Source organism: Camelina sativa, chromosome 4 (assembly GCF_000633955.1).
Source record: "Camelina sativa cultivar DH55 chromosome 4, Cs, whole genome shotgun sequence".
In the NCBI taxonomy this organism is placed as follows: Eukaryota; Viridiplantae; Streptophyta; class Magnoliopsida; order Brassicales; family Brassicaceae; genus Camelina; species Camelina sativa.
Genome location: NC_025688.1, coordinates 26,646,422 through 26,659,258, shown reverse-complemented (window position 1 = coordinate 26,659,258; position 12,837 = coordinate 26,646,422). Strand labels below are relative to the sequence as shown.

At 29.9% G+C, this 12,837-nt stretch overlaps 2 protein-coding genes across 2 annotated transcripts; one reads left to right on the top strand and one right to left on the bottom strand.

Moving 5' to 3' along the window:
- Positions 40–378, bottom strand: LOC104784340 (putative protein TPRXL). The gene has a single exon (XM_010509382.1). The coding sequence runs from the start codon at positions 376–378 to the stop codon at positions 40–42; it is 339 nt and encodes a 112-aa protein (XP_010507684.1).
- Positions 10,141–11,875, top strand: LOC104782636 (peroxidase 25). Its single transcript, XM_010507626.2, has 4 exons — positions 10,141–10,402; positions 10,504–10,683; positions 10,783–10,945; positions 11,281–11,875. The coding sequence occupies exons 1-4, from the start codon at positions 10,151–10,153 to the stop codon at positions 11,700–11,702; spliced, it is 1,017 nt and encodes a 338-aa protein (XP_010505928.1). The 5' UTR covers positions 10,141–10,150; the 3' UTR covers positions 11,703–11,875.

Here is a 12,837-nt window from a genome sequence, read left to right as displayed (position 1 = left end):
TTTTGATCGATTATAAGATGAGAAGATCTATATGCTCGATCAGCTGTTAGAACTTTGAGATGAAATTCTTGAAGAAAAAGAAGTAGAAGAAGAAGAAGTAGGAGACGCTGAAACTTGATCACTACTTTCTTGGCTTCCGTCATCGACACTCGGAGATGAAACTCTTGAAGAAGAAGAAGCAGGAGACGTTGAAACTCTTGAAGAAGAAGAAGTAGGAGACGTTGAAATTCTTGAAGAAGAAGAAGTAGGAGACGTTGAAACTTGATCACTACTAACACTCGGAGATGAAATTCTTGAAGAAGATGTATCACTCTCAGAAGAGCTGCTGCTAGACTTATCACTATCTTTGGATATTCCACAATGACACATGTTTCCCATTGTTTAAGGTCCCTTACGAACGAACACAACAAAATAGTGTTAGAATTGCTAAATTATATATTAGTTTTTTTGTTCGTAAAGGATTAATTAGTTATAAGAATGCAACAACCACTTGTAGTCAATAATCTAAGTTTTTGCTAGCGTGTACCTCAAATCTACGTACGTAAGAGTTATATATAACCTTCGCAAATCTAGAGTAAAAACACAAGTATATGAGTTATGTTCGATTAGATTTTTATGATTACACAATTCTTCTTTTATAGTGAGAGGAAAATATCTCAATATTCAATACAATATCATTTAATTAGTAGCTAACTACAGTTTTCATGATCTAGTCGACCTTCCTTTTAATTGAAACTTGGATGCATAGGATTATGAATTATGTTTTGCCCAAAAAAAAAGAGATTATGATTTATGTCATAAAGTTGTATGATTACTAATTAATCAGAGTCTAAAACAGTTTATATATTCTACTAGATGTTGACATTTGCTTGTACTTAAGACATAATTTGAAAAGAGGAGATACTATTGATTTTTTTTTTTGATCTTTATGAGAAATAATGGAAAAACAACTCATGTATACAAAATAAAATTAAACTTAGTTATATATTAATAGAGAAGGACTGTCACAAAAAGTTAATATGTCACGCTCACATAGCTTTGTGTTTTTTTTTAATAAATACCCTTACATCTTATTATCATTTACATAAATATGTCATTGACAAATATAAGACAATGTTTTTTTTATTAGTTTTAAAAAATCAATGATTGTATCAACAATTAAAATCCAGAAATGTGTTTAATAATCAATTTCATAACATATTTAATTATTAGAAATTACATTTCACAAACAATACAAAAATTATTCATTTATTTACCACTTTTATAATTTTTTCTCATTGCATTTTTTAAACTTATGATTAGTTTAAATTAAACCAATTAGTCTAAAAAATATTGTTTTATCTATTTGATGGTATAGTGATGTAGATAATAATATGATCCATAAAATAAGTGAATTTGATTTTTAGAAACACAAAAAGATATCAAAACTTTCTACACCAACTTAAATTCTTTCCAAGTTCAAATATTTCATGGGTGAAACTTATTTTACAAAAAATAAACGCAAATTTGAATAAATGAAAATAAACTTTACTTACATATTTTGTTTTACACAAAGTATCTTAAATCTCAAATAGTAATTTTACTATAATATTTTATTTAAATCGATTTATCCCGCACATAGTGCGGGTTGACACCTAGCTTAGTTTTATTTTGTTAAACTTAATTATATTTAAGTCTGCATGACTTTATTTTGTAAAGAAAGTGTATAAAATCATGAATCAATAACAGAATAATTGAATTCATTAACAATCATACATTCTTTTGTTTTAATTGAATAACAAAAAAAACTTTTAATGACTTTATAAAAGACTAAATCCAATAACCCAAATTTGTTAAGATTTTAAATGACTTTTTACAAATCACAAACTAATAAGTTATTAGAGCGGGCATGGGCACTGGTACGTCACCCGCCGCCTGTGGCGGACCATCACGGTCAGTCCGTTTGGGCGCGGGCATACCCGTTTGACATCTCTACTAATAACACTAAACTTTAACAGAGTTTAACAAAATATTGTTATAATACCAGCAATGTTAAGAACAAAGGATTTAAGGAATTGTTCTCTTATATTATTTTCTATTGTAGAGGATATAACATATATATAGGGATACAATATTAGGGTATAGGGTTTACACTAATGGGCCGATAATGAGAATTCATACAACAATATAATCATCCATAACACTCCCCCTTGGATGACCATTATAAAAATATAGTCCCAAATGCGCATATGAGATGTTGTCTTATTAAAAACCTTACCAGAAAAACCCATTGGAAAAACCATGGTTAAGGGAAAAAGAGTGCAGAGCACTTTTACTCCCCCTCATGAGTACATCACTTGAAATCTTCGAAATGACCAAAACAATATGATGAAGTAGCTTCTTGAAAGTAGTGGTTGGAAACGCCATGATAAATGGTTCGCCAAATCTTCACTTGAACGAATCTGTAGTAAACGTGTATCACCATTCTTCTATTGGTCATGGGTCTCGCAAGTGACTCATCTTTATCATTATCTTTGTTTCTTATAATCTCATCAATGTATGTCAAAGACTTTGAAGATGATAGTCTTTCACCATTGGAATCATAGTATTCCTTTTCATGTGTTTATCTTTCGCGTGTTCTTTTGTTGTCTCGTTAAAAACCTTTCAAGGAAAAACTCATTGGGATAAAAACCATGATAAGGAAAAAAGAGTACAACCACGCTTATGATCATATATCTCCCCCTGAAAACATCATCTTCAGGTTATGTACTATGATCATATAAATCAACTTTCTCAACTGTTATAAACAGCGCTTTCAGGTACAAACTCATATGATGATCATATATTCTACTGGGTCATTGAACTTCAAGTCATTTGAACCCCTTTCATATAGAAGATCTATTTGAACTTTAAGCCCAAATCTTCTTTTACATACAATCTTCCAAACAATCATCTTATACATAAGAGTTATTCATAATCTCCTTATAAAACTTTCTCTTTCAACTCTTCTTCTTAGTATGGTACTACAAGACCATTTTTCTATGAATGATGATGTAAACTGTAAGCATGCTGAGATAACATTTCTTTCATCAAATGCCAAATCTGTAACCTCAAAAATTTTTATGAAATATATTATCTTATACAATCTGATTTTTCCATCTTTCAGGAGTAATATTTCATCACTGATTATTTCTCCATATATTCCTTGGTATGTGAAATCTCTACTGGAGATTAGATAACATTTTCATCATCAACATATTTGCACTTGTTCTTGTACCTTTCTTTTAACAAGAACCACTAGTAAGTGCTGAAGAGACAAGAGACACACATAATTTTTGGTTTAACGAGGTTCAGCAAAGGCCTACGTCCTTAAACTTTCTTGAAAATACTTCTTGAACACAATCACAATGAGTGTTCAATCTCGGATTTACACAACCCTACGATATTCACTTAGCTTGTTCCCGATTTATTTTTCAACCAATTATGAGATCCCTAAGATCAACAACAACACACATGATTCTCTCATAGAGATAAACTGTCATCATTTTCTCTCCAAAGGTGTCAAAAGCATTAAGACATTTTTCTTGCTTTTACAATATTCTTGAGAACTATAAAGTATTGCTTCTAGCAATATAATTAGCAAGATAATTACTTTAAGGGATATATCTCTTATAGTTTGAAAACCTTCTAAATAGACTAAATCAAGTTTTGCCTTATTTTCAAAGGCATAAGAGATCTACATAGTTGCTTCCACCATATGAGAGTGCATCTCTCATAATAAATATCAAGTATTTATGAGAATCATTGTACTACTGCATGTACTTTATTTCTCACAAAGATCACCTATCCCACTCATTTTACACTTTCAAGTGTAAGGACTACAAGTCCAAATATTATATCTTTAAGAGACTTGAACTATTTCATAGTTACCTCTTTCAGTGATTAACCAATCATTCTTTGTGTACACTTTTCAAGAAATCTTTTCTCAATTAACCGCGGTTTATGATCCTCGATTTTTATTCATAACATCATCAACTGCAACATTGCATGCAAACATATTTACGACGTCGATTTGCCTTTTTGGTTCCTTTTCTTTCGAGACATGACTCAACTTGTTGAGATTTCCTTTCATTATGATTCTCAGGTACTTGAATCTCTTTCTTACTCATGTTTACATCTCTTCTAGAGATTTTTCATAACTCTTTGCTTCCTCGGTGCCATATTAATTCATGCTCATTTTCTTTTCCGAGGATGCTTATATTTGGAACCATAAGTCTATCACACTTCATGCCATTTTTAGACTTACTAGCAGTTGATCTTATCCTTCTAGGACATTAATTGGAGCACAGCAGGTAGATGTGATTTTTTTTCACTCTCAAGGTCAGAAAATGGCTTTTGTATGATTTTAGCATCTTTGTAAACTTTGCCAATAAATTATCTTTTGAAATTATTGTGCACATTTCTCAGTATGAGGATCTAGATAATTTCTTTCAATATATATCTTTACCAACTGTTTATTTTCTCCCCCTCATGTTGGAAAGACTAACTCACTGAAACAACAGTCTCTGCATCTCAAGATATTCAATCATCAAGAGAGATTTATATCCAACATATTTCCAACATTCTTTCAAATTCCATCTTAATCACTTTGGTGGAGCAACCAACATGTATAACAAATTTAGATGGAAGATATATGGTTTCTGACCCAAACCAATTGTAATGAGGGAGTACTCATGATTATTCGTTGGCATGATGCGAATTACTTGACATATAGAGTCATTTATGTCAATTACTTGGCATGGTTTCACCACCATTGTCAATTAACCAAAGACTCTCGCAACCTCCATGTTGCAAGTTAATAACAAACATATATAGTGGATGATCAGTCCAAAATATCGCTTTGTATAGCAGAAAATTGACATTATCCAAATTCATAGAATCAGTGAAAACCATATAATTGGCTTGCTTTGTAAAGCAGCACACATAATAAATCACAAAGAAAACTCTTTAGGTTCTCTAATGAATCTTTTCAAAAATTTCTGATTATTCTTTCGCATCACTACTGAACCGGAATGGCTTAACCGGTCATGCCAAACAGTGAGATTTTCACAAAGCATTTTATCTTCTAGATAATGCATGTAACTCTAAAACATTTTTATTGCCTTGGGTAATACTTATGATTTCAAAGTATTTTCTTCACATATTGTCTCAACATGATTACTTTTCAAATTCTCAAGATTTGCTTTTTCATATGAGTGATTAAACTCATTTTGGGTGTGAACATAATCTTATATTTGTTCCATCACCTCTGTAGGTGGGATTCATGAATTCTCCCCCTCGAGATGATGACACTTCATGTCTATCAATCTCGATTTGAATTCCACTTTGTAATCAATAACATTCTCAAATTGGGTAATGTATTATATCTTAGACCCTTTTAACTTTGAAACTAATTGGGAGATTATAACACATAATTATCAAATTATGTTCCCATAGGCAATAGTATATATACTCTTCAAGAGCTTTCAATACTTTGTTTAATACTTCTTATTATTGTAGTAGAATAGTGGAAATTGTCTCATACTAACTTTTTTCATCATCATCATATATAGATGAGATAAGTACCTCATGTACTTATTATTCACTTATAGTGGAGATACTAGTCGACTTAACCACGACCTTATATATATATCATACCCACATTTATAACCACTTTTATAGCAACTTTCTTATCATTGATGTGTTATTTTCCTTTTTCTTTGCATAAAGTCATATTTAGTTCAATGAATAGACCAAGCCAATAGGATGTGATTTACATCAACATCTCATAATTTTACAGTCACAAAAAATGAGATTATAATATTTTTAAAAAATATTTTTCACTATATTGTGTCTTACATGACAACAATATTTTGTGACAAATAAATTATGTATTTTCTAATATCTTTCCATCAAAGATATCATTTTCAATTATATAATCTTGGTAAAAATTGGAATCAAGTTGATTTTTATTCTTTTATAGAATTTTAATCATTTACTTTCTTTAGATTATTCTAAAGAACCATTGAATTTTTATGGTCATATTCTTGGTCTTAAACCTCTTCATAGAATTGATGTCAAGAAAACATGATCAATAATCATTATTTAGTAATTTGTTACTAAATTTTCATTTTAGTCACCAAAAAAGGTTGGAGATATGATTTAAAATAATTCATCATGATATTTCATCATGATATTATATCTAATTTTAATCAAATTTAAATTTGTGATTAAACAAATAAATTAATTCACAAACTTTATAAACAATCATATAAATGAGTGTTAAATAAGTATTAAGCATCATTTATATATATATATATATATATATATATCTCTTCTTAAAACATTAAATAGTGTATATATATATATATATCTTCTTTTTTTCACTAAAGATTTTATTATAAAATCTAAAGAGCTTTCCCAAAGAATATAATTATTTTATAATAAATAATAATAAATTATATATACATATATATATATTGTGAAAAATTCATGATAATCCAAAATTTTGTATAAAATTTAAACCAATTTTGGCACATCAACAATTAAAATTTTAATAATAGCCAATTATATCTTAATTTCTTTATAAAAGTATGAAAGAACACTTATCTTATAATCCGAGAGGTCATCGTAAAAGATCCAAAGAAGATGTTTAGCTAAGATTAGAGCGTGCTGATAACGATTTGAATTTTTTTGCTGGCCGATGGAATTTTTTTTTTTTTAGATAAATAGCTAAGATTAGAGCGTGCTGATAACGATTAGGGTGTAGGGAATTGTTCTCTTGTATTATTCCTCTGTTCTATATGATACAATATTAAAGTGTAGGGTTTACACTAATGAGCCGATAATGGGCATCCATACAACAATATAATCATTCATAACACGCAAATTATACATAACATTTGCGGTCTTTAAAACTCTATTAAAATCTCAAATCAATAACTCCCGCTATATTACTTACAAAACTACTAATGACCAATAATGATTCGCCACATGTGTAATACGACACCGTGTCATGTTAAATAAAACCTTAAAAACTTTTAAGATTAGGATTAGCGCATTTACAAACCTATGTTGTGTTGTGTCATAATAACTTAGGTGACATATAACTAACATAATGCCATTGAGAATTTTGTTTAGAATTATTTTTGTAGCAACACTGCACGTCAGCGTGATATATAATATAAGATAATTATTGACAAATTCAGAATTCATATTTAAAAGATTATCTAATAAATAATATAGTTATTATCATAAAAATTTCAACAAACATTTATTTAATTACATGAAATTGACAAAAAAAATTATTTATTTCGAAGATGTTTTGATCGATTTATAAGATGAAAAAATTTATCTGCTCGATCGGGTTTTAAGCACCGGAACTTTGAGATGAAACTCTTGAAGAAGAAGAAGTAGGAGACACTGATGAAACTTGATCACTACTTTCTTGGCTTCCGTCATCAACACTCGGAGATGAAATTTTTGAAGAAGATGTATCACTCCCAGAAGAGCTGCTGCTAGACGTATCTTTGGATATCCCACGATGACATAAGTTCCCCATTATTTAAGGTCCCTTACGAACGAACATAACAAAATAATGTTAGAATTGCTAAATTATGTATTAGCTTTTTTTTTGTTGTAATGTATTTCCAAATTAATCAAATAGTACTTCTTCGCCTTAAGGATTAATTAGTTATAAGAATGCAACAACCACTTGTAGTCCAAAATCTAAGTTTTGGCTAATGTACCTCGAATCTACGTAAGAGTTATATATTATTACCTTCGCAAATCTAGAGTAAAAACACAAGTATATGAGTTAGTTCGATTAGATTTTTATGATTACACAATTCTTCTTTTATAGTGAGAGGAAAATATATTTTTGTCAAAAAAACAAAGTGAGAGGAAAATATCTCAATATTCAATACAATATCATTTAATTAGTAGCTAACTACAGTTTTCATGATCTAGACGACCTTTCTTTTAATTGAAACTTGGAAGCATAGGATTATGAATTATGAATTATGAATTATGATTTGCCCAAAAAAAGAGATTATGATTTATGTCATAAAGTTGTATGATTACTAATTAATCATAGTCTAAAACAGTTTATATATTTCTACTAGATGTTGACATTTGTTTGTACTTAAGACATAATTTGTAAAGAGGAGATACTATTGATTTTTTTTTTTGTTATCTTTATCAGAAATAATGGAAAAACAACTCATGTATACAAAATAAAACTAAACTTAGTTAAAATCATGATTTTATCTCCTATATATTAATACTTAATAGATAAGCACTCTCATAAAAACTGATGTGTTGCGCTCACATAGTTTTTGTACTTTTTTTTAATAAATATCCTTACATCTCATTATCATTTACATCAATATTACATCTCATTAATATGTCATTGACAAATATAAGACAATGTTTTTTTCTATTAGTTTTTAAAAATCAAAGATTTTATCAACAATTAAAATCCAGAAATGTATTTAATTATCAATTTCATAACATATTTAATTATTCTAAGTAAATTACATTTCACAAACAATAAAAAATTAATCATTTATTTACCACTTTTATACATTTTCTCATTGCATTTTTTAAACTTAGGATTAGTTTAAATTAAACCAGTTAGTCTAAAAAATATTATTTTATCTATTTAATGGTATAGTGATGTAGATAATAATGTGATCCATAAAATATGTGAATTTGATTTTTAGAAACACAAAAAGATATCAAAACTTTTTACACCAACTTAAATTATTTTCCAAGTTCACATATTTCGCGGGTGAAACTTATTTTACAAAAATAAACTTTACTTACATATTTTGTTTTACGCAAAGAATTTTAAATCTCAAATAATTGTTTTACTATAATATTTTATTTAAATCTATTTATTTACAAAATAATTGAATTCATTAACAATCCTAGATTTTTTTGTTTTCATTGAATAACAAAAAAAAAATTAATGACTTTATACAAGTCTGAATCCAATAACCCAAATTTGTTAAGATTTTAAATGACTTTATACAAATCACAAATTAATAACACTAAACTTTAACAGAGTTTAACAAAATATTATTCTAATAACAATAGATTATACGTAACATTTGCAGTCTTTAAAACTCTATTCAAATCTCAAATCAATAACTCCACTAAATTACTTACAGAACTACTAAATATATTTAACGGAAATTAGCACCATAAAATGAATTTCCGTAATATAAATAATAAAACACTTGGAAAAAGTCTATCAATACTATATAGCATGCATGCTATTATCATCATGAAGGTTGTGTAATAATTGTACTAAACAAGAGGAACTACAAGAGAGGCTGATGTGAACGGAGGGAAATAGTGACGGCTTATATCTCAATTGAGCTGTGAACACGTTTGCTTATTTCATGGATTGCTAAAGTTTGAGGTGAGATCAAAAGACGCTTTAGTAAAGCAAACGAATCATAACTATTTTTGAAAGGACGTATTTTGTTGTTCTTTAAACTGTTTTTTTCTTCTTCAGAAATTAATTGTGCAAATGGATGACTTAAATTAATAGGTTGAATAGGTTGAATGATTATTCATCCAATTTTTTTCCATTTGAGATGCATTAGTTGGAAAACTTATTCAACCCATTCAACCAAAAAAGCTGTAATTATGAACAAATTATAAAGGAAATTTGTTCAACTTTTTCATCTACTATTTAGTGGATGAATGCTATTCAGCCAATTTTATTCAACTCATATTTTTTCAACTTGTTCATCCTAATACAACCATTTCCACCCTAAGTTTTTTTTTCTTTTGATAAGATAAAAAAAATTCATGTTTAAAACAAATTTCGAAAGGGCGTTAGCACTAGCTAGTTAGCACGAAACTCGTAAATTGCGCATGTGTTTTTTTCCGAATAAAATTATATCAAAACTGTATTATAAATCCACACCCATTAATCCATCATAGTGGCAACCAAGTGTATATACCAATATAAATCAATTATAAAAAAAAACTATTCCCGTAAATAATAGGAAAGTGAAGTAGGCACTATGTGTCCCCACACGGTTCCATTGAGACAAAAAGGCATATGTATGTGTGTGAGAGTGGATATAATTATAAGTTGGGTCTTGAACATCATTGCATGCTAATTAATCAAACAGAAAAAGAAAGAGTAAGAAAAATGGGAGTCAAGTATTGTTATGTAATGATAATAGTGTTAGTGTTGGTGTTGGGAAACGAAGTGAGAAGCCAATCGTTAAAAAATGGTTACTATTCAACTTCATGTCCGAAAGCTGAGTCGATAGTAAGATCCACTGTTCAGTCTCACTTTGATTCTGATCCCACAATTTCCCCTGGCTTGCTTAGGCTTCATTTCCATGACTGTTTTGTTCAGGTTTCAATTCCTTTCTTTCTCATTTAATCTTGACTTCCCTTGTATCAATTATATGCAAGTTAATTGATTGTTGACTTTAAACATGACATATTATATATTAGGGTTGTGATGGCTCGGTGTTGATCAAAGGGAAATCTGCAGAGCAAGCTGCTCTAGCAAATCTCGGTCTAAGAGGGCTGGAAGTAATCGATGATGCAAAAGCCCAGCTCGAGTCTGTGTGTCCAGGAGTAGTTTCATGTGCAGATATACTTGCACTTGCAGCTCGTGACTCTGTTGACTTGGTATGCAAGTTTACTAAACCTAGTTAGGGCACTTAATTTCTATGGTAATTTTTCCAATTACTAATATCACCTGAGTTCCATATATGTATGGGAAACAAGAGTGATGGACCAAGCTGGCGAGTACCAACGGGTCGTAAAGACGGGAGAATCTCGTTGGCATCGGAAGCATCGAATCTACCTTCTCCATTTGACTCTGTTGCTATTCAAAAGCAAAAGTTTCTAGATAAAGGATTGGATACTCATGATCTCGTTACTCTACTCGGTATGTCTATCTATTCATCTATCTGTCTATCAATCTACATTTATCTTTTTTGATATTTAAAGCTAGCTTAAAAAAATAATTATTTTTTAATTTCTTGTTAAGTTGGGTTTTTTTTTTCATATTAAAACTCTATATATACATACGTTCAGAGGAAATATAAGTAGAGTTTGAGACATCCTTGCGATTAGGCCATCTTAAAGAGTAATTAATCACACTTAGTTGTGCATATTGAACATGCCATGATTTGTTTCTTCTCTGATCCATTATATTCACCTTTTCCCTTCCAAGTAGTTAGCATATCTCAATAAATATATATCTAACCTATACGAGGACAGGTGCACATACAATAGGACAAACCGACTGTCTCTTCTTCCGTTACCGTCTATACAACTTCACTGTGACCGGAAACTCCGACCCAACCATAAGCCCATCGTTTCTTACACAGCTCAAGACTCTTTGTCCTCCCAATGGAGACGGTTCAAAACGTGTTGCTCTTGATATCGGCAGCCCCTCAAAATTCGATGAAAGTTTCTACAAGAACTTACGCGACGGCAACGCTATTCTAGAGTCAGACCAACGGCTTTGGTCGGACGCGGAGACAAACGCCGTGGTGAAGAAGTACGCAAGTCGTCTTAGAGGTTTGTTAGGGTTTAGGTTTGATTATGAGTTTGGTAAAGCTATGATTAAGATGAGTTCCATTGATGTAAAGACAGACGTGGATGGTGAGGTCAGGAAAGTTTGTTCCAAGGTGAACTAGTTTGAATATTAAAAACACAGTATACTAATAAATAATGATTCTCTATGCTTCAGAATTTTAATTATTGAATGTTTCGTAATGTCTTTTGATCTTTTTTTTTTTAGTGTGTTGTTTGTCTTGAAAAAGTGTAAAATATTGCATTTGTTTGAATGGTAAAATATATATGTACTATACTTTAATTTGACAAACAAAAAATATATAGATATCTATTACACATTACATACACATTAGAAAAAACTTCTTGTGTCCATAGAAATCTTTATCAATAGCCACGTTGCTCTTAGTCAGCTCAGCTCGTAGTTCTGTAATAGGCGTCCCTTTGGGATATAAACTCAATACCATACGAATCTTGTCAACAACTTCTTTCGGAATAGGACGAAGATTAACAGAACTCGAATTAGTACAGGACTCGGATATTTCTTCAATTTTCACACTAGACGACTGCTCAGTGGTGATAGCAATAGCAAAAGGGTCAAGAAGAGGAATCCTATAGTGACCATACCAAGAGTTATAAGGACCATCAGGAGGCTGATTGAAATACTTACCACTCTCCTTTACACATTATATACAGTACTATTTTTAACACTTTTTCCTTCAAATTAATTAGTGAAATGATAATAATAAAGGTTAATGTTCTTTAATTTTGGTCAACAAGTCAATCAAAAAAATTCCCTTTTTTCCAAGATACATTGACTTTTTAAAAAATAATAATAATAATCTAGTCAAAAAAGTTCATTGGTTATAGATAATTTTACAAGATCATGTTCCATTTTTACCAGTATAATCTTGTTTTGCTATATTCCTTTCTATCAATTACTACTGTTTTCCTTTTATAATGATTTTGAGTAAAAAAGCGCAAAAGTAGGCATAAAAGACAAGTAAATTCGAATGACGAAAAGACAGTTAAATTCTAGTTGGCAAAAAAGAAGATAACCAATGATATTGTGACAAGCATACAAAGCATATCAACTTCGTTCTCCCATTTATTAATATGAGCGTGATCCTCGTGTCGGTCTTAGATAACAATACTCTAGTTTTTGTTCCAATCCACTAACTAAAGATCTGACCATTTTGTTCCATCCGAGATTTTTTCAACTCACACACATACAAAAAAAAAAAAAAAAAAAAAAAAAAA